The sequence below is a fragment of the Acomys russatus genome, chromosome 19, assembly GCF_903995435.1.
Source record: "Acomys russatus chromosome 19, mAcoRus1.1, whole genome shotgun sequence".
NCBI classification, from domain to species: domain Eukaryota; kingdom Metazoa; phylum Chordata; class Mammalia; order Rodentia; family Muridae; genus Acomys; species Acomys russatus.
This window is the reverse complement of record NC_067155.1, coordinates 39,193,204-39,218,282: the sequence shown is the minus strand read 5'-3', so window position 1 is coordinate 39,218,282 and position 25,079 is coordinate 39,193,204. Positions and strand designations below refer to the sequence as shown.

The window sequence follows — 25,079 nt, the reverse complement described above, 5'->3', positions numbered from 1 at the left end:
ATGGATCTCTGTGAGTTCGAAGCCAGCCTGGTTTACAAGGCAAGTTCAGGACAGCCAAGACTAACACAGAGAAACCCTGTCTCAGAAAAAGAGAAAGAAAGAAAAGAAAAAGAAAAACCAAAACAACCAACAAAACAAACAAATAAATAATAAATCTTTTTTTTTTTTTAAGGTGTGGGACACCATGCCCAGCTGAACTTTTAAGCCGGGCATGGTGGCACATGCCTTTAATCCCAGCACTTGGGAGGCAAAGGCAGGCAGGCAGATTGCTGTGAGTTCGAGGCCAGCTTGGTCTACAAAGTGAGTCCAGGACAGCCAAGGCTACACAGAGAAATCCTGTCTGTCTCCAAAAACCAAAATAAATAAATAAATAAGTAAAGTTACCTGAGCTAAAGCAAGGAGCCTAGATACTCCCATATAAACCTAAAATCTGCCTTAGATTTAACTGAATGCTTCTGAGCCTCAGTTTCCTTCACTGAATCTCTATACCATCTTTCTTCCCTGTGACATAATGGAAAGCTTAAAAAAATTTTGGGGGGCCAGGCATGGTAGCACATGCCTTTAATCCCAGCACTGGGGAGGCAGAGGCAGGTGGATCTCTGTGAGTTCAAGGCCAGCCTGGTCTACATAGCGAGTCCAAGCCAACCAACGCTACACATAGAGAAACCCTGTCTTGAAAAACCAAAACCAGCCAAACAAACGAAACCAAAAAAACTTGAGTAGCCGGGTGTGGTGGCGCACGCCTTTAATAATCCCAGCACTCGGGAAGCAGAGGTTGGTGGATTGCTGTGAGTTCGAGGCCAGCCTGGTCTATGAAGTGAGTCCAGGACAGCCAAGGCTACACAGAGAGACCCTGTCTTGAAAAAAAACTAGAAGTGGGGGTGGGGCAAGAATCTTATGTAGCCCAGGCTAGCCTCTTATTCCCTCTGGACAAAGAATAAAGTGCTAGGATTTCAGGTGTGTAACACTATGTGTAGTTTAGACGCTAGAAATGGAGTCCAGGGCTTCACTTATATGAGGCAAACTGCACTCCCAGCCCAAGCTCTTCTTTCCTTTTTTCCTCCTCCTGTCTGCCTTTCTGTTCCTTTTGAAAGGATCTCACGTAGCTGAGGCTGGCTTTGAACTCCCCATCCTCATGCCTCTATGCTACCTGGCATGATCTGGGCATGCACATGGACTGCCACGCCCAGCTGGGACTTTTTAAAATACACGGAAGAATTGTTTGAGGAAAATTAATTAGCCCTCTCTCCTTCCAAAGCCATGAGTGACAGCAGATGCTGCCTTTACATCCTTCTTCCTTGGCTCCAAGACTCCTGCTCAGCATGTCAGCTTTGGGTGCCAAGAAAGAAAAATGGCAGTTGGGAGTTTGTTTTTTCTTGCCAGGCCCAGAGTAGACCCTTTATGGTTTGTGCATTCTTCTTCTTCTTCTTCTTCTTCTTCTTCTTCTTCTTCTTCTTCTTCTTCTTCTTCTTCTTGTTCTTCTTCTTCTTCTTCTTCTTCTTCTTCTTCTCTTCTTCTTCTTCTTTCTTCTTCTTTCTTGTTCTTCTTCTTCTTCTTCTTCTTTGTTTTTCGAGACAGGGTTTCTCTGTGTAGCCTTGGCTGTCCTGGACTAACTTTGTAAACCAGGCTGGCCTCGAACTCACAGCGATCCGCCTGCCTCTGCCTCCCGAGTGCTGGGATTATTAAAGGCGTGCGCCACCACGGCGCACTCTTCTTCATAATGATCAAGGGAGAGGTGGGAGTCGGTTGGGAAGGGGGTTTACGCCTGTGGCCAGCTGGGATCAGTTGTCAAGTGCACCACCTATCCAGTGGTTGTGTGGACATACGTGTGTGTCCAACCACTGTAGGGAAACAGAGATGAGCAAGTTGACCTTCAGGTCCACCTGTGTGCTTACATGAGGGACTGATAAGGACGTAGATGATGGGTGGCAATACCTATTCTGGGCTGAGGAGATGGCTCAGCAGGTAAAAGCCCTTGCTACGTAAACACAAAAGACCCGAGTTCAAATTTTCGGCACCCACATAGAAAGCGAGGTGCTGTGGAAGACAGAAAAGCTATGCATTCAGTGAGAGACCCTGAGTAGGAAAACCAGTGTGGTCCTCCAGCTAACAAACGCACAGGAGCGTGCAGCTGCACGCACGCACACACGTGTGTGCACGAGCGGGTCTGTCCTACTACCAACAGCCTTTTAGGATATTCTGCCTCTCCAGTTTCTCATCTAAAAAAAAAGGGGGGGGGGACACCGTATTAGAGATTTGATTTCAAATACAGGAGCAGATGAGACACGATGGCTTAGTGGGTAAAGGCCCTTGCTACCAAACCAGATGGCTCATACTATCCCATCCTGGGACCCACATCGTGAAAAGAGAGAATCGACTCCTCCAAGTTGACCTCCAGAAACATACACACACACACACACCCCACGGCGAGCACGTGTAATAAAATTCAAATACTGAGCAAAATCCGAGAAAAGGCATTGGAGGGATGAAACATGATTGGGTAGAGCTGATAATTGTAACAAGTCCATGATGGCGAGAGTGGGCGTTCATTATCCCATTTCATCTACTTTTGGGGCATGTTTGAAATTTTTCATAACCACTCGCTTTTGAAAAGGAACGTAGACGGGGGGGGGGGCCGTCGGGGGGAGTTTCTCGTGAAGGTTACGGTGAAAACCTTAAACAGAGACGCCGTGACAAATCACAGACACTGGGTAACATTTACTAGGTATTTACGAACAGCCAGGTACCCAGAACATGTCTGGCACGTTCCCTGCGTCTCCTTTGAGGCCGCAGCCCAAAGGCAGCAAAAGCCTACCAGGGAATCCCTGGCCTTCCCGCAGGCTCCTCCTCTTTTTCTCCACCCTCCACGCCCCTCCCTCGGAGGAAGAGCCGGCTGGGACTTGGCAGGTGTAGGGTTAAAGCCGTCACTTTGTGAAGCAGCAGCGGCAGCGGCAGCGGCAGCAGCAACTGTAGGCTGCGGCTGCGGCTGCGGCTGTGGCAAGCTTGGCTCCCCGCCAGCTGGCAGGGAGCCTCAGGAGGGAGGAGGGAGGAGGAAGAGGGGAAGGAGGAGGAGAGGAGCAGTGAGCAGGCCCGAGAAGGCAGGACTTCCTGGTGTGGGGGTTGTCAACAGCCCAGAAAGAGAGAGACAGAGACGGAGCGGAGCTGAGGATCCCCGAGATACATCCAGTGGGGCCACGTGGGAGGAGCTCTGAGCGAGAAAGCCACTCAAGGGACCTGGAGCCAGCGGGGGGCTGAGCCGCCCCCTCCCACAGCAACAGGGAAGACCGGTGGAGTATTGACTCAGGCCGCGCCTGGGTTCCACCGTGGAAGCCCCCCTTTTTTTCTCTCCTCTCAACTGCAAACTTTCCACCGAGATGCCTGGCAGAGTGAGATGCGGACGCCCGAGAGCACTGGGTAGCCCTTGATTGTCGCCCAAGTGGCCTGCACTACTCAGGGCCCAGGAGGCCCTAGGATTTAAAAAAAAAGAAGGACGTCTTTAGATCTTTAGTCCCTAGGTCCTCTCTCCTTCTCAGCTCCGTGGCCGAGGCCCGAGAGAGGTAGGTAGGACTCCCGGGTTGGGCGGGGCGCTTGGCTTGGCGGGTAGTGCATAACCAGCGATGGGGTAGCTGGGTGGGGGTGGGGTGGGCTTGAGGCCCAGCAGAGGCCACAGGGTGGCCCTTTCAGGGCAGGAGTGGGTTCACCCTTTTGCCCCTGGCCCTGGAGAGCCGTGTTGGGGACGACTTTGGATCTCAAGCAAGAAATGTCCAACTTTGGGTCCCAGCTACTTCTTCCTGTTCTGGGTGATCCGAGTTCTGTCCTCTGCGCTCCGGTCTGTCATCTCTACTTATCTCCGGGCCTCAAGTGGCTATCTTTTTCTTCCCCAAGTTGGCTCCCCCGAGAGGAAGCCCCGGAGGTGGTTTGGCCCCTGCTTTTCTTTTGCTCACGTACACACACACACACACACACACACACACACACACACACACACACACACAGAGTCTCTCACTCTGTCTCTTTCTTTTTTCAGTTTGCAAGCTCAGCTCTGGGGTTTCGGCAGCGACAGCAGCAGGAAAAACCTGCCTCTGCCCCCCCTCCCGCCACCTCCCCTCCCCTGCACTTCAGTTACTAACCAGGCACCCCTAGTTTCCCACAAGGCCCTCTTGCCATGTCGGACCCAGACATCCCCAGGGGCCCTGATGTCCCTGCCATGTGGCCCCCTTGTTCCAGAGGTGCCTGAGCCCCTCTCCAGGAGCCCGGTCCCTCCCCCCAACCTGAGCCCAGTCCGGAGCCCCAGGGACCATGAGTGGTGGTAAGAAAAAAAGTAGTTTTCAGATCACCAGCGTCACCACGGACTATGAAGGCCCAGGAAGCCCAGGGGCTTCGGATTCCCCTACCCCACCGGCTCTCTCTGGGCCCCCACCCCGCCTCCCCAATGGGGAGCCCAACCCTGATCCAGGGGGCAGGGGCACCCCTCGGAATGGCTCCCCGCCACCTGGAGCCCCTGCCTCCCGTTTCCGGGTGGTGAAGCTGCCCCAAGGCTTGGGAGAGCCTTATCGTAGAGGTCGGTGGACGTGTGTGGATGTTTACGAGAGAGACCTGGAACCCCCAAGCTTCGGCCGGCTCCTGGAGGGAATTCGAGGGGCCTCAGGAGGCACCGGAGGCAGATCATTGGATTCTAGGTTGGAGTTGGCTAGCTTGGGCATAAGCACCCCTATCCCACAGCCAGGCCTGTCTCAGGGCCCCACGTCTTGGCTCCGCCCGCCCCCCACTTCTCCTGGACCACAGGCCCGCTCCTTCACAGGGGGGCTGGGCCAGCTGGCAGGATCTGGCAAGGCCAACGTGGAGACACCCCCGCAGTCAGCCTCTCCACCCCAGACGCGCCCCCCAGGGCCTGGGACTGGAGATAGTGCTCAGCCCCTGCCTGCTCTGAGGGTCGAAGTGGAGTCTGGGGCTTCAGCAGCCGGAACCCCTCCACTGTCACGGAGAAGAGATGGAGCAGTTCGGCTGAGGATGGAGTTAGTGGCTCCAGAGGAGACAGGGAAGGTAAGAGATGGGCTCCCGGGTTAGGGAGACCCTGGGGGGCGGGGCAAGAGCTACTGACTTCCGTCCTGTCCTCCCACCTCTTCTGTCACCTCCCGTCTATTGGAAAGGGCATAAAGTCTCTTTTCCTTTTCTGCAATTGTACACCGAGATCCTTACTTTTTCTCTCCCAGCCTTTTTTTATTCTGCATTCCCTTCCTTCCCTCCCTCCCTTCTGTGTTCTTTCTTTTTCTTTTCTTTCTCTGTGGCCTTTACGTTGTTGTCCTTGGCCTTGAGTGTTTCCATAAAGCCTGTGGCATATGTGGCCTGCCCACTTCAGCCTTTACCTCCTCTGGCTCCAGGTGATGAGGGTGGAGGCTCCAGCTGGGTGGCTGGCTAGGCCCTTGAGGGGAGGAGCTGGCAGGGTTTTGGGGCAGCCATAAAAGGTAGGCATTCATCTGTGTCTTTATTCTTCCCAACAATGGCTTACCAGCCCAGCCCCAATTTTCTGCCCAATTGCAAACCCGTTTCTCTGAGGAATTGGGGTGAGGGGGCTCATATCACCCTTAGTTATCTTGGGAGTGTCAGGTGGGGTGACCTCACCACCTATGGAATAGGAGGTGGAGAATTTGGAGGGAAGGAGTTAAATCCTCTGTGCTTTCTGCTTCCTGTCTCCAAAAGAGGAAGCTACCCACAAGTCTGGGCTGGGGGCAGGATGCCTGGATCTATTTCTCTCTCTCTCTCTCTCTCTCTCTCTCTCTCTCTCTCTCTCTGTGTGTGTGTGTGTGTGTGTGTGTGTGTGTGTGTGTGTGTGTGTGTGTGTGTAGGAGGTTGGGTGGATACTTAGCGATGGGAGAGTTGGATGTTTCTGCTGTGGAGAAAATAACACCTTGGCTGCCAGGAGAAAGCAGGGAGTGTGAGGGTTGAGGGTTCTGTCCCTCTCTGGCCATGGGCTCAAACCACAGTGTAAAAATATCTTGAGACTAAGCCCTGTTAGAACTGGTCAGGACCAACACAGGCTCTCCCACCCTTTCTTGGCCTTCAGCTCCCCGTTTTATGATTGACGTTTCCCATCTTTCTAAAGGTTTGTTTTGTTTTGTTTTGTTAAATTTATTTAGTCTCCTGGCCCTTAATCCCTAGACTCTCCCAGGGCAAGTTTGTTAGTGACTCTTTGCTCTACTTTCGGTTGTTTTTTTTTTTTTTTTAACATTTATTTATTTAATTTATTTATGTGAGGATGTGTGCGTGGGCCTTGGTGTGCTTATGTGGAGCTCAGAGGACAATTTGTCAGTCAGTTAGGTCCTTCCACCATGTGAGAGCAAACTCAGGTTGTCAAACTTGGCCGCAAGCCCCTCAGCCATCTTGCTTGGCCCTCTTTGCTCTACACTGAGCACAGGGTCTCTCTCTCTCCCCCACAGTGTCCCCAGCCCAGCCCCCCCTTCCTTCCTCCCAATCTGCCCCGATCATTTCCTGTGTGCTTGTAACTGTCGCTATTCTCCACCCCCCCTACACACACACACACACACACACACACACACACACACACACACACACACAGTTTGCCTCTCTCATTCCGACCCATGGTCTCAAAAGGAGCTCAGGAGGTTGAAGGAGGAGGAGGAGGAGGACAAGGAGGTGGGTAATACCTGTGACCCTCTTTCCTGTGTTCTGTCTCTCTAACCACCGTCTGCTCTCTGTTGGCTTTCCTGATGTGGGGCCTCTCAGGGGCCCTCCCAGAGGCTTCTAGTCCAGTTCCAGTCACCTCCGCCCTTTTACCGCTGCCCCCAGCTGCTGCCTGTTGGGTTATGTAGGTCCCCACTACTACCCAGGTCCCACCTCTCCCCTCACAAAGCCCCCACCCCCTCCCACCGGAGAGAGAAAGAGAGAGCGCCTTTGAACTTTATCCCAGGTCCTGAGAAGTTTTGAGAGCCACCATCAGGGTAGGGGTCGCTGGAGGACGCAGCCTCTGAGGATTCATTCATTCACTCAGCAGACAGGCACAAAACAAACTCACCTTCCAGCAGGGGAGACACCACAAGTACTTTAATTTCTTTCTTTCTTTCTTTCTTTCTTTTTTTTTTTTTTTTTTTTGGGTTTTTTTTTTTTTTTTTTGGTTTTTTGAGACAGGGTCTTTCGCTCTGTAGCCTTGGCTGTCCAGGACTCGCTTTGTAGACCAGGCAGGCCTCGAACGCACGGCGATCCTCCTGCCTCTGCCTCCCGAGTGCTGGGATTAAAGGCGTGCGCCACCACCGCCCGGCCTTAATTTCAAATCATATTAGACGCTGTAAAAGCGAAACTGTTCAGTGGATTCGTAATGGAAGGGAAGTGTCTCTGTAAGGAAATGACATTTGAGTGCCTTTAAGAAGGTATGCAAGTGGGGCGGGTGTAGAGGCCAGGAGGACAGCAAGTTCAAGGCCAGCCTGGCCTACATCGCAAGTTCTGGGTCAGCATTACAAAGTGAGATCTTGTCTCGGAAAGGAAGATTGGGGAGGGAGGGAGGGACTCTAGGAATGTAGCTCGGTGACCATAGTCTTTCCCTAAGCATGCACAGAGCGCTCTGGGTTTGATTCCTAGTTTCTCATCAAGTGAGAGTGGGTGTGTGTGCTGTAACTCCAGCCTTTGGGAGATGGAGATGAGAAAACCACAAAGTAAGTAGTTCAAGGTCATCCTCAGCTACATAGCCAGTTTTAGGTCAGCCTGCTTACCAGGAGACCTTACTCCAAAAAAGGTACTCACTGCAGGGGCCTCTAATCCCAGCAGACAAAGGCAGGGGCAGCTGGCTCTCTGGGCCTTCAGGGCCAACCAGGTCTACAGATTGAGTCCTAGACTGTCAGGGCTGCACACAGAGAAACCCTGTCTTGATACACAGTACAATATCATCTAATTGGGAGTCCTGGCTGAGGGTAGGAATGGGTGTCATAGCTGGGCGGTGGTGGTGCACGCCTTTAATCCCAGCACTCTGGAGGCAGGGGCAGATGGATCGCTGTGAGTTCAAGGCCAGCCTGCTCTACAGAGTTGAGTTTCAGGACAACCAGGGCTACACACAGAAACCCTGTCAAAAAAAGAAAAAAGAAAAGAAAAGAAAAGAAAAGAAAGAAAAAGAATGGGTGTCCTTTGATACCTCATGCCTCACCATAACATCCCTAGTGCCTGCTTACTGTTTCTAGCAAGTGTAGAAGAGGGGGAGCTGTAGAAAGAGAGAGGCAGCCCCCCTCCCACCCTCTTTCTCTCATACTGGTGAGCTGCATCCCTAATGCCTCTCCCCTATATCTACCTTTCTGCTTTTGGTTTTTTCGAGCCAGGGTTTCTCTGTGTAGCCTTGGCTGTCCTGGACTCCCTTTGTAGACCAGATTGGCCTTGGAACTCAGATTGGCCTGCCTCTGCCTCCCGAGTGCTGGGATTAAAGGCGTGCCCCACCACGCCCGGCTTGCCAATTTATTTCTTACTGCAGTGGTGGGGATGGAACCTGTTGTCTGTGCTAAGCAAGCACTCTGCCTGCTGAGCCGTGTCCCCCACCAACCGGCACCCTAAATTGACCTGACGGTTCTTACTATTCTGCCTCCAGGTGCCGCCGATCGACTCCCGCCCCAACTCCCCAGCCCTCTACTTCGATGCCAGCCTGGTGCACAAGTCTCCAGACCCCTTTGGAGCCGCAGCAGCCCAGAGCCTCAGCCTGGCACGTTCCATGTTGGCCATCAGTGGTCACCTGGACAGTGATGACGATAGGTAGGTGGGCTCTTTCCGTGTAGTGGGAAACGGTGAGGGTGGCACCTAGTGTCATACCTGCCTGGTAGAGACCCTTCACCCTACATGAACTTGGAGCGGAACCCCCAGAAACAGACTTAGCAGGGTGAAGCATTTAGGACCCACTCCCTTTTTGGGGAGAGCTGGGTGGGACTCCCTAGCTCTGGACTGTTAGAAGGGAGTCATTGTTGTCAGATTCTAGAGCTCTTGCAGGCCTAGAGGTCATTTGCCAGCCTTAGGAATGAAATCCATTGGCACGTGCACTGGAGACAAGAATAGAAGATGGTGGGGGTGGGGCTGGGAACAGCTGGGGATGTGTGGCTCAATGGGTAGAGCACGTGCTTAGCGTGCCCAAGGCCTTGGGTTCAGTCTCTGGTGCTCTACCAACCCTCTCAGAAAAAAATAAAAATGACAAGGTCGTTGGTGCTTTCCCATCTACATTGCCCTTTTGCTCCTGTCACCAAGGGGAAAAGGATGCCCCAGGATTGTAACATGACATCCTTGGAATCCACACTAACCACTTTTAAGGCCCAGGAATTTTTAGCCAAGAAAGCATTGCCTGCCTGGTGTGGTTGGTGGCGTACACTCTTTGCGGATCTGGAATTCCTGTGGTGGCAGAAGGAGGCTATGTCAAGTTCAAGGCCAACCTGGGCTGTCTAGGGAGATCCTGTCTCAGCCGAGGTGGGAGGGGCTGGGTGTGACAGCGCAAGCCTCAATTCCCAGCATTTGGAAGGCTGGGTTAAGAGGATGGCCTTGAGCTGGGGTTGGTGGTGCACGCCTGTAATCCTAACAGTCCTGTAATCCTAACACAGTGGAGGAGGTGTTCTAGACCAGCCTCATCTACCAGGCAGATCTCTGAGTTCGGGGCTAGCCTGGTCTACAAAGTGAGTCCAGGACAGCCAAGGCTACACAGAGAAACCCTGTCTAGAAAAACTTAAAAAAAAAAAAAAAAAAAGATCACTATGGGTTTGACACTAGCCTGGAGCTGGGTGTGGCGGCGAACGCCTTTAATCCCAGCATTTGGAAGGCAGAGGGAGGCAGTTCTCTGAGTTTGAGGCCAGTTTGGTCTACAATGAGTTCCAGGGACAGCCAGGGCTGCTGTCTCAAAAAAAAAAATCAATAAACACATATACACACCAGTTTGGGCTACATAGTGAATTCCGGAGCCGCCTGAAAACAAAACAAAATAATAGTGTATGCTGTGGCCTAGGCGTGTGGCTTAGTTGGTAGAGACCTGTCCTAGTATTTGGGTTTTGTTGTTGGTTTCTGTCTTGTTTTGTTGGTTCTCCGAGACAAGGTTTCTCTGTGTAGCCTAGCGTTCGTGAAGCCCTGGGTTCCCAGCACTTCCATGGACCAGGTTGGTAGTACATGTTTTATGATCCCAACACTTGGAGGCAGGAAGATCAAAAGTTCAAGGCCATCCTCAACTATATAACAACTCTAGGGGCTAGCTTAGGCTATATGAGACCATGTCTCTAAAAGGAAGGAATTGATTTACAGTTGATCTAAACTTAAAATTGATTTAAAGAAAGGATGTGACCAACAGACGTTGCCAGGAGGCTGGAATCCAAAGACCTCCGACAGCAACTACCTGGCAGTAAAGGGGCGACACAGAAGGGCAGGTCTACTGGCCTGCCCGGAGTGTAATGAGAGAGTGGGGGCCCATAAAGGAAAGGAGACGGGGTGGCCGGGAGTATGTGAAGTGGAGGACAAGGGGCTAGTGCTGGGCAGGGCAAGACAGCGTAGCTCATGAAAACTGCCTTCCAGCTGGCCGCCTGGAATGTGTGAGGTGTGAGGTCAGCCAGGGCCAGAGTCACCTGCCCCCATCTGATGCTATTCTCAGCGCTTCCCAGCCCCTCCACCCTTCCCATTTGGGAAGGTCCCTGGCAAAAAGGGCTCCATGTCCTTCCCTCTACCCCTTTCTCAGCCCAGGCTTAGGGATGTGTTCTCTCTCTCTCTCTCTCTCTCTCTCTCTCTCTCTCTCTCTCTCTCTAAGGGTCTGACCTGTTAAGCCTCCTTAGCACCGTTCTTTGGACTGAGCCCCTCCTCCCCCTCTCTGTCCCACCCCCTCTGCACACCCTAGTCTGACCGGTTGCTCCCAGCCTCCACTTTAGTCTCCCAGCCTTCAAGGCTGTGGGGCTCTGGCCCAACCCAGCCCCTTGTGCCTCACCCTGCTGGGCCAGCGGGTTTGGGTTGGGCAATCCATAAACCCCTAGGAATGGGGTGGGTAGACCCCACCTCACCTATCTGATGCATCTCCTGGAGCTAGAAGACCAAGGTTCCAAGTGACAGGGAAGAATGGGTTGTGGTGTGTTGTTAAAAAAAAAAAAATGGGTTGGGGTACTGGGGTACCAAATTTGAGTTGGGGGTACCTTACCAGTCCTTGGATCAGGAATGGGGAAATGGGGCCCCTGGTGAATTCAGACTATATTGGAAGGTCTGTGATCCTGTACAGTGTGCGAGATAGTTACTTAGGACGACTGACAGGGCGGGCACCTAGCTAGGGGTTCAATAGAAAATAAATCCCAAAGGCTTTAGGGAGAAAAGCTACTTTATTTTAATGTTTCCCTCTGGGTTCGTGCTTGCTTTTTTTTGTTGTTGCTGCTGCTGTCTACCACTGGGCTACATCCCAAAGCCCCAGCCCTACCCTTTTTCTTCCTGCTTTTGTTTTCAGCTTTTAGACAGGGTCTCACTTTAAGCTGCGCAGGCTAGTCTTGAACTCGATCCTCTCACTCCAGCCTCCTGAGAAGCTGAGATGGCAGCAGGCAGTGCCCCACCAAGCTCTTGCCAATGCTTCTGCTTTGCATGCCTGCATTCGTGTGGTCCTTTTGTGTGAGTGTGCATGTGTGTGTGGGGGGGGGGGTGCACATCGGTGTGGTGGTGGTGGGGGAGGAGGAAGGCGTCTCATTGGCCTGGGGCCTGTTGAATCAGCCAGTGTGGCTGACAAGGTACACCTATGGATTCTCCTGTCTCTGCCATCCCAGAGTTGAGATTATAAACATGTGCCATTGCCCGTGGCTTTTTTTTTTTTTTTTAAATCTTTGGTTTTTGGGGATCAAACTTGGGTTCTTATGTTTGTAGCATAAGCCCTTTACCAACTGAGCTGTCGCCCCAGGCTCTGCTAAGTTAAAATTTTTTCATTTATCTGGGAATGCGCGTGTATACATACATATTAGCATGTGTGCCATGTTGTAGAGTAGAGGTCAAAGGTCAGAGGACAGTTTGTGTGTGGGAGTCTGTTTTCTCCCTTCTACCATGCAGAGCCTGGTTATCCAGCTCAGCCTTGCGGTCAATGAGGAGTGCCTTTCTTTTACGCACTGAGCCATATGGACGGCCTCTCCACACACTTTTCCTAGTGAAACTGTAAGAGCAATCCCATGATTCCTCACTTTCCAGATGAAAACAATGAGACTCAAAAGGAAAGGGATTTTAGAAACGTGTCCGAGGTCACTCAGCCAGTCAGTGAACCTGGGTCTCACTATAAAGCCACTCTCCTGTTGGAACGTGTGCCTCCCAAGAGAAAAGGAGGTGGCAGTGGTCCTTTTAGGAGGTCCTTTTTGCTAAGACAGACATAGGGACAACTCAATAACTGGGGAAAGGAGCCAGCCCCTCCTCCTCCCTGGCCCACCCCTGCCCTGCCCACCCCCAAAGGCACTGCAGAATCAGGTCTGGGAGAGGGTGTAAATGGGATTGCTGGATGCCACTTCCTTGGCCTCAGGCCCAGCCTCTGAGGGCTCCTAGAACATATGCAGGGAGCTAAGGTGGCCGATAGCCCCAACTCTTCACAGATGTCTTGTGTTCTCTGATTTTCTTTCTTTTCTTTTTCTTCCTGCTCCCCACTCACCCCCACTCAGTGTTTCTCTGTGTACCCTTGACTGTCCTGGACTAGATTTCACAGCGAGCGATCCACCTGCCTCTGCCTCCCAAGTGCTGGGATTACAGGCGTGTGTCACCGCGCCCGGCTCATGTCCTCTGATTTGACCTTCCGAGGCAAAAGCCAGTCTATTTTTGTTTGTTTGTTTTTTCGAGACAGGGTTTCTCTGTGTAGCCTTGGCTGTCCTAGACTCGCTTTTGTAGACCAGGCTGGCCTCGAACTCACAGCAATCTGCCTGCCTCTGCCTCCCAAGTGCTGGGATTAAAGGCATGTACCACCCCACCTGGCACAAAGACCAGTCTTAAGAGGCGCCCTCACTCCTGGACAAGAGGAGTCTGTCCATGTCTTGACCCCAATCCCCCTTCTACCTCCCTTACTGAACAACCCCAAGGGATACCATGTGCATTTGAAGCCTTGGCCAGGCCTATGTTGGAAGTTGTGGAATTTTCAGCACGATGGCAAAAGTGTCTTTGGGAAAAGGGGTATTGCAATCTCATTTATCGAAAGTTGCATAGAGGCTGGTGGCGCCTGCCATTCCTCTTCCCAGCCGTGCCCACGAATTCCGGTGTAGCCCTTCCCGGGGCTAATCAAAGGAAAGGCTTGGCTTGCCAGAGACCTCATCCCTTCAAGTGTTAAGGCTCGAATGGCACAGGGGAAGTGCTTTCAAAATCTCCTGAGCTAGACAAACAGGAGATAACAATCAATCAGCCAACAAATGTTGGTGGTTGTATTATTCCTTTATTTCTGGCAAGAGTGGAGGATTTAACTTGGCATCTCTGCCTGAGTGTCCGCCAAGCAGGGCCGACACTTCTATTCTGGTACATCTGTCCATCTTTGGTGTCTCTGTGTCCTGGAAGGAGGGTGCTGCGTTTTCTGTACCCTACTCCCCTCCCAGGTACTGTGTATTGAAGTATCTTGAAAAACAAACTTGACACTGACTAGTTGCCTTACCCTCTCCGTCCCTCAGCCTCCCTCTCCTCACCGTTGTGTGTCTCTGTCTGTCTGTCTCTCTCTCTGTGTTTGCATACTTATGTGTGTTCAAGTGCAATGTGGCAGGCTTGTGGAGGTCAGAGGACAGCTTGGGGAAGACTGCTCTTGGCTTCCACAATGTAGGCTCTGGGAACGGAACTCATGGCAAGAGCCACCGAGCCCTCTAACCCTTCCTCCCCCCACCTCCATCCTTAAGTACCCTGCCTTTGGAGGCTCCGGGCGTCCAGCTCTTTCTAGCCTGGTCACCCCCTTGGTTGTTCTACCTGTCAGCAGCACCTCCTGCACTTCGAGCTTGGCCAGGAAATGGAAAATTCCCAGCTCCCTTCCTGACGCCAGGGCCTCCAGCAAGGGTCACCTTGGACTGAGTATAGATGCCCCTGTAGGAAAGGAGGTTGGAGCTGACAGCCAGTGTGGGGAAGGATTACAAAATGAAAAAGAGCCAGCAATATATGAACGGAGCAAAGTTGGCACCCTGGCTCTGGGAGGACACTGGGCGGGGAGGCCTGTCCCAGGGGAAGCCGAAGGAGGCTTAGGTAACTGAAAGGAGAGCCTGCTCACATAGTCAAGGAGGAGACATTGGAGGCTGGAGCAGGGCAAGGAGACCCTTGAAAGTCCTGGGTTGACCAGAGGGGCTTGAGCAAGAACCAGACTCTATCCTGGTTGCCGATCAGGAGACAGAGCCCTAGGGCATTAGAGCCAGGTCTGAGTTGCCCTCTGGTGGCCACTGAACAAACTGCATCCAGGCCTGCCTGAAGTCTGTCGTCTCTGTATCTTGTGTTTCATGTCTAGTCTCAGTGTTTTTTGTTTTTTGTTTTTTGTTTGCCTTTTCTTAAGTCCTGACTCTCACCACAAGATCTCCATGCCCAGGTCTCAGATCCCATACAGTCTGCCTTTGATTTACAGGGTTTCTAGTATAGGTGAGGAAGGGGGTGGGTGGTGGTGGTGATGGCGGTGGTGTTTCTGTTGCTATGGTAACCATTCCTAATTCTCCCCTTCACTGAAAGAAAGTGGGGTCCCCTTGGTCCCAGGTTGCAAGAGCTGCCCAATATGTATACATTCCTTTCCACCCAGTTCTTCTTGTCTGTCCCCTTTCTTAAAGTTGAGGGAGGTTCACGTGTAATCCAGACAGGGCAGAAAGGAAGGCACAGGTGGGGGGATAGGTCTCCTAGGGTCTCAGCTTCACGCCCCTCCTCATGCTAGCCTTCTTGCCCCGTGGGCCCTCCCCTGCCCCCTCTTACCAGCTGACCTCACCTCCCCTTCCCCTCCAATCTGGGAGCGGTGCCAGGGTGAGAAGGGGACACTGGGACAGACCATGTGTGTCTGGGAATTCCCGCCCACTGGGGAGCCAAGGGAGGGGGTCCCCCGTGTCCCCAAGGAACCAATAGCAGCTGCGCCTTGCCTTGAGGGGGAGGGCAGGGTGTATATCTCTCAGGCCAGCACTTGGTAGGTCCTGTCTCCTCTGCCTGCCTGGCATCTGTAGAACTCTATTCTGCCAGGGGGGCTCTGAGCCCCCCAGGCACTCCGTCTGACACGGTTCCTTTGGTTGGGAGTGGATACAGATGACCTTCACATCAGGGATGTCCCAGCCAGGGGTCTCTGTGAAGTCCTTGGTATCATCTTATGAGACTCGAGTGGTAGGGATGGCGCCAGGGGCACCCCGAAAAAGGGTCTGTGCGTCTTCCCCATGTTCCCCACGGGGGTCATCCCCCATCCGAGGGGCATCGGGACCGCCTTCCCACCAGGGCCTGGGTGGGCCTGGGCAGCGACCTTCATCCCGCCGGGGGATAGACAAAAGCCTTCTCCCTCTGATCCTCTACTGTCACAGGTACTTGGGGGTGGGGTGGGGTGCTTTTAAGACAAGCAGCCCCTGGAAGGCAGTGGCGTAGCTGACTTGGGGGCTCCTCCTCAACTGGTACCTCCCCATGTCTCTCCAGTGGTTCCGGAAGCTTGGTTGGCATTGACAACAAGATTGAACAAGCCATGGTAAGAGAAGATATTTTGGTCCCAGGAGGCCCCTTAAGCAGTCCCTCTGTGTCTGTTTCTCTGCTCCCATTACTTGGAAAGATAAACTCCGGTTGCTTGTCACCTTCCATCTCTACCCGGTCCTTTGGCTTCCCTTAACCTCTGCTCCAGCCCTGTGCACCCTCTCTCATCCTCTCCCTGCCTCTCTTCTTCTTTATCCTCTGCCCCCCTCCTTCGGGCAATGGGGCATGGAGCTCTCAAGGCACCTGGGTTAGGAGATAACAGTTGGGGGTGGCCTGGTGCGGGGAGGGGGAGGCTGATGGTTTGTTTGTTCCTGGGGTCCAGGACTTGGTGAAGTCCCACCTCATGTTTGCCGTGCGAGAAGAGGTGGAGGTGCTGAAGGAGCAGATCCGAGACCTGGCGGAACGGAACGCTGCCTTGGAGCAGGAAAATGGATTGCTGCGAGCCCTGGCCAGCCCAGAGCAGCTGGCCCAGCTGCCATCCTCGGGCCTCCCTCGGCTTGGGCCCTCTGCACCCAATGGGCCTTCCATCTGAGCCTCCTTTCCCTCACAATGTGCCTTTGGGGGGCTGCCACCGGCTGCTGGGCCTTGTGCCAGCGGTCTGCCCCTCTTCCTCCTATGTAGCTTTAATGCCCACACTCAACCACAAAGCCCAGGGATGGGAGTTAAAGGCCAGTATTGGCCTGTCCCTTCCCACCTGGTCTCCCCAGAGTCCCCAGGCCTTGCCAGATGAGAAAGAACCTAAGAGGGGGTGCTTATCTAGAGCCCCTTATCCATGAAAGAGTCCAGCCCCACCTCCTTCCCTAGGTTACCAGTGTTCTGGGGAGCCCCCTCCCCAGCAGTAGATGGCCTAGAAAGGTTTGGAGGTTCCCTGGCAGGCCTCAGCCCTAGCCCACCTTCTTCTTCCAAGTGCCCCCTCTCCTCTGCCTAGGGGAGGGGGTGTATGGACAGTATCTTCAACTTCTGGGATTCAGGTTGTTGTTAAAATAATAATTATAATTAAAAAAAAATTCTGAAGAAACTTGAATATAGAGGTTGGTGTGGTGTTGCTGTGTCGAGCTGTATAGGTGCCCTGCCCCCAACACACACACACACACACTTCCCCGAAGATCCCAGGTCCACAATGGAGAAGGTGGCTGAAAATGGTCCTCGTCCCTGGAAAGGCCTGGCAGGCTGGCCTAAGGAAAGAGGTAGGGGGGCGGTGCCTACCCACGTGCTGGTGGTTGGCGGTGTGAGGGGGGGCAGGGATAACAATGAAGTCTTTGGTGAGTATGAGGATCCACCCCCAGCTTCCCAGTGTGTCCCCTCTTGTGGGTTGGATCCTGGTGGCTGCTTGGAGGAAGGGCAGGCAGCCCTGAATGGGCCCCTTGTCTGAGGCTGGGTGTGGGCCAGGCTCTTTGGGCACATGGTGCCCTCGCCAGGCCTGGCAGGCAGCCTTGGCTTCCACCCCACCCCCAGCTGGATGAGAACTAGGCCCAGAGGGTGAGCAAGCTCCTCCCTGAAGCCTGGGCTTCTCTCCCAGTCCGACGGAGGCCGCCAAGGAGAAGGTCCCCATCTAGTGGGGGAAAAGGTAGCAGCAGTTCGTGCCTTGAGAGAGAATATCTGTCTCTGAGGATCAGGAACGCTAGAGCTGACTGGACTCTGCGTCTTTTTTGGGAGGCCAGGGTGTGGTGGTTAAAACAGGGCGTCATATAACTCAGCCTGGCTTCAAACTTACTACATGGATGGGAATAACCTTGAACGTCTGACCCTCCCGTGTGCTGGGATTACAGGTGTTGCTCACCATGCTGAGCTTTGCCCCTTGTTCATCGGTGTTGGTGTGTGTGTGTGTTCGTTCACTATGTGCCACAGCCCACATATGGAGACCAGAGGATAAACTTGGGTGTCAGTTTTCACCTTTGACCTTCATTGCTACGGATGCCTGGCTAGCTGTTTTGCCTCTATGCCTGCCACCCATTTCCTTTTTTGGAGCACTGGTATTGCACACACGTGTGCTGTGTTGTATCTGTAGGTTCTTGGGGTCCAGACTCAGATCATTAGGCTTGTACAATCAGCCTGGCCCACTAAGTCCTCACCTCTGTCTTCCATCGTTTTTGATAACAAGGTGTCATCTAGCCCATGATGGCCTTGAACTCACGATGTAGCCACGGCTGGCTTTGATTTGTGTCTATGTGGACATGCGTGTGAGAGTATGTACACAATGCTTGTGGAGGCCAGAACTTATTGGATGTCTTCTCCCATCACTTTCCACAGTTTTGGGGTTTTTGTTTTGTTGTTTTGTTTTTCGAGACAGGGTTTCTCTGTGTAGCCTTGGCTGTCCTGGACTCTTTGTAGACCAGGCTGGCCTCGAACTCACAGTGATCCGCCTGCCTCTGCCTCCTGAGTGCTGGGATTAAAGGCATGTGCCACCACGCCCAGCTTGGTTTTTAAATTTTTTTAGAGAGGGTTTCTCATTGTAGTGCTGGTTTGTCCAGGAACTCGCTCTGTAGACCAGGCTGGCCTTGAACTCAGAGATCTGCCTACCTCTGCCTCCTAAATGCCAGGATTAAAAGCCTATGCCGGGATTAAAGGCATGTGCCACCATGCCCAGCCCACAGTATTTTTTGAGACAGGCTCTCTCTCATGGGCCTAGCGCTAACTTATTGACCTAGACTGGCAAGCCCCAGGAATCTCCACTAGTATTACAGACATGCACCACCAGAGGGTGCTAGGGACCCAAACTCAGGCCCTCACCCTCAGATGGCAACTGCCACAGGAGACATCTCCCTAACCCTCTGAGGCTAGCTTTTAACCTCTAATCCTCCTGCCTCATCCCCCAAGCAATGGGACTCTAGGACTACACCACTATGCCTGGTTCAAGTCCAGCTTATTACATTTTTACTTTATGTGTATGGGTGTTTCCCCTGCATGTATATCTGTGCCGTGTGGCCGCACAATACCTGAGAGCTCGGAAGAAGGCACTGGATCCCCTGGAACAGGAGTTATAGATGGTTGTAAGCTACCAAGTGGGTGCTGGAGTTAGAACCCGGGTCCTCTGGAAGAGCAGCCAGCGCTCTCAACATCTGAGCCATCTCTCCAGCCCCTTCAAATCCACTTTGTATGAATCTTGCATTCATTCTCCATAACACTTACCTTGAAGTACTGTTCTAACAATTTACCTAGCCGGGTGTGGTGGCGCACGCCTTTAATTCCAGCACTGGGGAGGCAGAGGCAGGAGGATCGCTGTGAGTTCGAGGCCAGCCTGGTCTACAAAGCAAGTCTGGGACAGCCAAGGCTACACAGAGAAACCCTGTCTCAAAACAACAATAACAAAACCAATTTACCAAGAGAAATCTGCAGAGAACACCTGACATATCTGGGCTTTTGATCAGTGTCTATTTCGTTATTCTGGGTCTTGAGTTAGAAGGGACCAGGCCATCAATGATTGGCTCTGAAGGCCCTGGAAAGTCCTTGGGGTGGGGGTGGGGGGTTGGGGCCAGACGGCTCTCACAATGATCTAGAACACTCCCTCACTCTAAGTTCTCATCCACTTTGACTCCTCTCCCTGTCTCAGGGAGGGGAGGATGGGCCTGGCATGAGTCACTTGGGGGGGGGGGGCTGGGCACACTCCTTTTGGATTTCTTATTTTGTCCTTAGATACTGTGCTTGAAGCTCCTCAGTACCCGGAAGTCCTCTCCAGTGGTAGCCCCATAGCCTTTTCCCTTCTCTGCCCCAAATGCTGGCCTTGCACCATACTTTGGACTTGTGGTGTCTAGAGAGATGACCATGGTTGTGAGGTTCTTGAAGTGGGTTAGTCGAATTTGGCAAAAGATGACCAGCTGGGTGAGTTTCAGAGCCATAAGCTGGCTGGGAATTCTGGCCAGGAGAGGGGGAATTCTGGTTTGTGATGTCTGGGCTACAGCAACGCGACCCTCACCACCATGTCCTTCCTTCTTTGGTCCCTTGTGGCTAAATAAGACAGGGCAGGAAGTGAGGGTGTAAGATGGCGGGGGTGGGGGTGGGGGTTGGAAAGGATGGTGAGGAAAGTCACCCCTAGTTTCATTGTCTTTACTTCATGGTCTCCCCTCCATGTCTCCTTTTCTTTTCTTTTCTTTTTTTCTTTTTTTTTTTTTTTTTGAGACAGGGTCTGTCTGTGTTAGCCTTGGCTGTCCTGGTTTTGCTTTGTAGTCTAGGCTGGCCTCGAACTCACAGTTATCCACCTGCCTCTGCCTCCCGAGTGCTGGGATTAAAGGCGTGCACCACCACCACCCAGCCTGTGTCTCGTTTCTATTATTATTATTACTGCTGCTGCTGCTGCTACTATTACATGTAGGGGAACATACATGTCAGCTTTGGGGAATTGGTTTTCTCCATCCATCATAGAAGCCAAGGACCTGCCTCAGGTTGTTGGGCCTTCCTGCCAAGGGCTGTCACCCGCTAAGTTTATCTATCCTGCCCTGTGTCTTATTTCTTAGGTCCTGTTCTGGAAGTGTAAAGCCAAGCGAAGCGTGTTGGAGCCCAGGAAGCATCCGTTGAAGGGAGCAGAGAAAGCACCCTCGGACTTTGACACCACAAAGTTGGTCAAGACCCACAAAGAGTCCAAGGCCTCTGACGTGGATGTGTGCCCAGGGGTCCTCGAGCCCTGCGTGTTGGCCACAGTCAAGGAAAGATCTGCTGTGCACAGTCGTGAGAGGAGTTGCGAGAGGCAGGAGAGTCGCTCCCGCTCCCTGACAGGGCTGTCCCAGACCGTAGCCAACTCAGTTTCGAAGTTGATGTTGTCAGTGTTGCAATCCGGCTGGCGATTATGTACGTGGAAGGTGGGTACCATTCTACTCCCTATCCTGCAGCTCTCCTTCCTCCCTACGTCCCTCCTCCATCACTATTTTTTTTGAGACAGGCTCTTGTATAGCTCAGTCTTGTCTTGCCTTGAACTTGCTATGTGGAGGAGGATAACTGCGAATTCCTATTTAAATTAGTTCTGATTTTTTTAAAAAAAAAATGTGGGCTGGAGAGATGGCTTGGTGGTTAAGAGCACCACTTGCTCTTCCAGAGGTCCTGAGTTCAATTCCCAGCAACCACATGGTGGCTCACAACCATCTATAATATGATTTGATGCTCTCTTCTGCAGATAAAGCACTCATACACAATAAATAAAATAAATAAATCTTTTTTTAAAAATGTTATTTATGAGCCTGGTGGTGGTGGCGGCGGCAGCACACCATAGGCAGGATGTCTGGATTGGAGGCCAGCCTTGTCTACAGAGTGACCAGAGAAACCCTGTCTCGAAACACAGCCCCCTCCCTCCAAAAAAGTTATATGTATATGGGTACTCCTGTTTGTCCCTATGTGCACTACATGTGTGTAGTTGTCCAGAAGAGGCCATAAAAGATTGCCAGAATCCCGGAACCTGGAGTGACAGGTGGCTGTGAGCTGCCTGCTAGCTGTGGGTGCTGGGTCCTGCTAGAATAGCAAATGTTTTTAACTGCTAAGCCATCTTTCCAGCCCCAAGATTTGTATTCTGTTTATTTATTTATTTATTTATTTATTTTTAGTTCTCTTTTTTGAGACAGGTTCTCCAACATGTTTTCTGGCTGGCATGGGTCTCTATATAGATCAAGCTGGCCTTGAACTCACAGAGATCCTCTTATTTCTGCCTCCCAAGTGCTAGGATTAAAAGCATGTACCACTATACCCTAACCCTCAGATTCCTTTCCTTTTCCCTTTTCCTTTTAAGAACTCTCCCTCTCTGCTCATGTGGGTCTGAGTAAGCCAGACCTGTGCTGTAGCATGCTTGTGGGGTTCAGAGGACGGCCTTGGGTGTCGGTCTTTTCCAGTTATTATTATTTTATTTTATGTTTTTGTTTTTTGAGACAGGGTTTCTTGGTGTAGCCTTGGCTGTCCTGGACTCACTTTGCAGACCAGGCTGGCCTCGAACTCACAGTGATCCACCTGCCTCTGCCTCCCGAGTGCTGAAATTAAAAGCGTGCACCACCACAGTATCCAGATTTTTGTGGTGGTGGTGGTTTCCAGACAAGGTCTCTGAGTAGCCCTGGCTATCCTGGAGTTCACTCTGTAGACCAGGCTAGCCTTAAACTCAGCGTTCGGCCTGCCCTTCCCTCCCAAGGGCTCAGCAGGTTTTGACGATCTAAACTTAGGTCTTCATGCTTGCACGGCAAACGCTTTACCAACTGAGCCGTCGTTCCTAGCCTTGGACCCCTCATCCGCCTGCCTCCATCCCCTCAGTGCTGGCATCCCTGGCATTTGCAGTGCCTCTTCCATTGTGAGGCGCTGCAAAGATGTTGGTGAGCAGGGTGTACCAGACCAGGGAGGCCAGAGTCAGGGCAACAGGCCGTGCTGGTCTTAGCTTCCGAAGGGAGTGGTGTTGCAGGTGGAGAGGACTTGGGTACCCAGGGTGGGGAAATCCCATGAAGCACTGGGCATGGAGCAGGAAGTGGAAGAAGGGCGGGGGTGGTGTGGGGTGGTGTGTGTGTGTGTGTGTGTCAGATAAGAATGTGGGGAGAAGCTGGGTAGAGCGGTGGGGGTAGGGGAGGTGTCTGTGTTTTGGGAGAGAATGCAGTGGGTCCTTCATATAGTACTCTGTCTGCATGTCCACCTGCCTACCAGAAGAGGGCGCCAGATCTCATTGTAGATGGTTGTGAGCCACCATGCGGTTGCTGGGAATTGAACTCAGGACCTCTGGAAGAGCAGACAGTGCTCTTTAACCTCGGAGCCATCTCTCCAGCCCATGCAGTGGTTCCTGAGCTGAGACCTACTTGTACAAGCCAAGATGGATGGCTAGGTTGTAGAATTTGAATTTAACCCTAAGAACAAGAGACTTGAAGGTTGTTTGTTTGTTTGTTTGTTTAGACAAGGTTTCTCTGAGTTTGAGGCCAGCCTGTTCCAGACCCTGTCTCAAACACAAAACAAAAACCCTAGGAACATCTAAATAAAATCAGTGGATCTATGCATATCAATATCATGAAAAAAAAATTTTTTTTGAGATGGGGTCTCATGTAACCTAGACTGGCCTTCAACTTACTATGAAGCAGAGCTTGCCTTACCTTAAACTCTCTCTTTTTTTTAGTTATTTTTTAAAAATATTTTATTTAATTTTAATTTGTGTGCATAGGTGTGAGGGTGTCAGATCTGGGAGTTACAGACAGTTGTGAGCTGCCATGTGGGTGCTGGGAATTGAACCGTGGTCCTTTGGAAGAGCAATTAGTGCCCTTAACCACTGAGCCATCTCTCCAGCCCTTAAAAATTATTATTATTATTTTTTTTTTTTTGAGACAGGGTTCTTCTGTTTAGGCTTGGCTATCCTGGACTTGCTTTGTAGATCAGGTAGGCTAGCCTCAATTTCACAAATAGCTACCTGCCCCTGACTCCTGAGTGCTGGGATTATGCCCAACTTGATCTTGAACTCTTGATCTCCCATGGTCTACCTCCCAAATTCTAGGGTTATGGGCATGCACCATCAGTCCAGTTATAACAGGGTTTTTGTTTTTTTGTTTTTTAAACCATTTATGGGGCTGGAGAGATGACTCAGTTAAGGGCACTGACTGCTAATCCAGAGGACCAGGGGTTCAAATCCTAGTACCCACATGGCAGCTCACAACTGTCTGTAACCCCAATATCTGACACTCTTACATAGACATATGTGCAGGCAAAACACCAGTGCACATAAAATAAAGGTCAATAAACTTTAAAAACCACTTATAAGCTGGCATGTAACTTTTCATAATTTTGATATTTTCGTACAAGTATCGCATGGCAACTTGCTCATATATGCTTCCACATTGGTGGTCTAGCTCTGTTGCTGCTATAGTTGTTCTGTGTGTGTGTGTGTGTGTGTGCGCGCGCGTGCGCGTGTGTAAGAATGTAGGATCATGTGTCCCCCCTGTATGTGTGCAGTATAGTAAGGGCTCACACCTGGAATCCCAGCATTTGGGGAATGGAGGCCGGAGGACTGCTTCACGTTTGGGGCCAGCCTGGGCTCCTATAGTGAACTCCAGGCCAGTGTGGATTAGCAGGATGAGACTTTATCTCAAATAGCAAACAAAACAGAAAGGGGGAAAAGTGGATGAAGAGAAGAGAAGAGAGGTGAAGGATTGGAGGAGAAGAGAGAGTAAGGAAAGAAAACATGAGGCTGAACTGATGATGGTCCATGGCTAAACTCTCAGCACTCAGATGGAGGCCGGGGTGTGAGTTCAAAGCCAGCTTGGGCTCCGTGAGACTGGGTTCCACCCGTAGCACCACCATGGTGAAGGAGGTAGAGGCAGGAGGATCGGGAATTCAAGGTCACCGTTGACTACCTAGCAATTTCAAGTCTGGACTGGAATACGTGAGCTCCTACCTCTAAATGAAAAGAAAAAATGGAGGGAGGGAGGAGAAAGCAAACAAAAGAAAGATGGAACATTGGGGCAAACGTAAGGGCAGAAAAGACCATCACCAAATACAAGCTGAATGGACTTCCTGGAGGAGGTGATGCCCGAGCTAATCTGAGAGAGGAGGTAAAAAGGAGCTGAAAACTTTGCTGTTTATTTGCCCGGCCCCATCTACCCTCCCCTGACATCCCCACATCTCTTTCTTTTACAGTCTTCTATGAGTTCTGCCTCAGTTTCTTCCCGTATGAGGACCGGGTCGTCCCTGAAGACGCCAGAGGCTGAGATGCTGCGGGAATTGTACCTGGTGCTCTGGGTCATCCGCAAACAACTGAGAGAGCTGGCCCGCAGGCAGGAGCGCCGCAGAAGGCACCGCATACGCGCCCACGTGTCCCGCGTCTCTCGCCACACTCAACCGGTGCAGGGCCTCAAACAGGATGCCCGAAGTCCCCTCTAGGCAGGGGAGCCCCAGATCCTTAAGCAAGCCCCCACCTCGCTTTTAAGGAAGGTTCACAGGAAAAGGTGCAACGGCCATTAGGCCAGAGCTGCTGGTGAGATGTTTGGCCATACCAAGACAGGCCTGGGGTGGAACACACTCCCCTTCGCTGTGTTTGTTCCATTTGTAAAGAAAAATTATCTAAAAATTGAGAAATAAATATCGGATGTTTCTGAGTAGATGTAGCCTGTCTTCATGAATGAGAGAGGCAGTAAGGGGAGTTGGCTAGTGTGTGTGAGTGTGCGTGTATGTGCGTGTGTGTAGAGAGGGGGGAGAGAAGAAAGATGCATGGAGTGGAGGGGGGGCAATTATGTATGAGCGTAACCCCTAGGTGTGATCTTGCATAAACCCCTAGGTGGACAGGTCTTGTCCTTATATCTCCACACCCTGCCAGGAACCACCGAATAGCGTTTGACTGCTCTGGCTGGCCAGTAACCATAGCAACAGCATCCATTCATGGAGCACCAGCTATGCCCACTAGGGGCAGACCTGGCTTCTCTCCCTAGCAATTGGCTTACCCAAGGCCCTCCAGCTAAGGATGTCTGTTCTGTGTGTGTGTATGTGTGTGTGCAGACGTGTGCACATGCATATGTGGGGGGGGCAGGGTCCCCTCG

At 51.9% G+C, this 25,079-nt stretch overlaps 1 protein-coding gene across 1 annotated transcript; it reads left to right on the top strand.

The window, feature by feature from the left end:
- The first annotated feature begins 3,035 nt into the window (after positions 1–3,035).
- Positions 3,036–24,641, top strand: LOC127202567 (TSC22 domain family protein 4-like). The gene is made up of 6 exons (XM_051161215.1): positions 3,036–3,557; positions 4,028–5,043; positions 8,585–8,745; positions 15,562–15,610; positions 20,064–20,405; positions 24,184–24,641. The coding sequence occupies exons 2-6, from the start codon at positions 4,300–4,302 to the stop codon at positions 24,424–24,426; spliced, it is 1,539 nt and encodes a 512-aa protein (XP_051017172.1). The 5' UTR covers positions 3,036–3,557; positions 4,028–4,299; the 3' UTR covers positions 24,427–24,641.
- Positions 24,642–25,079: the final 438 nt, after the last annotated feature.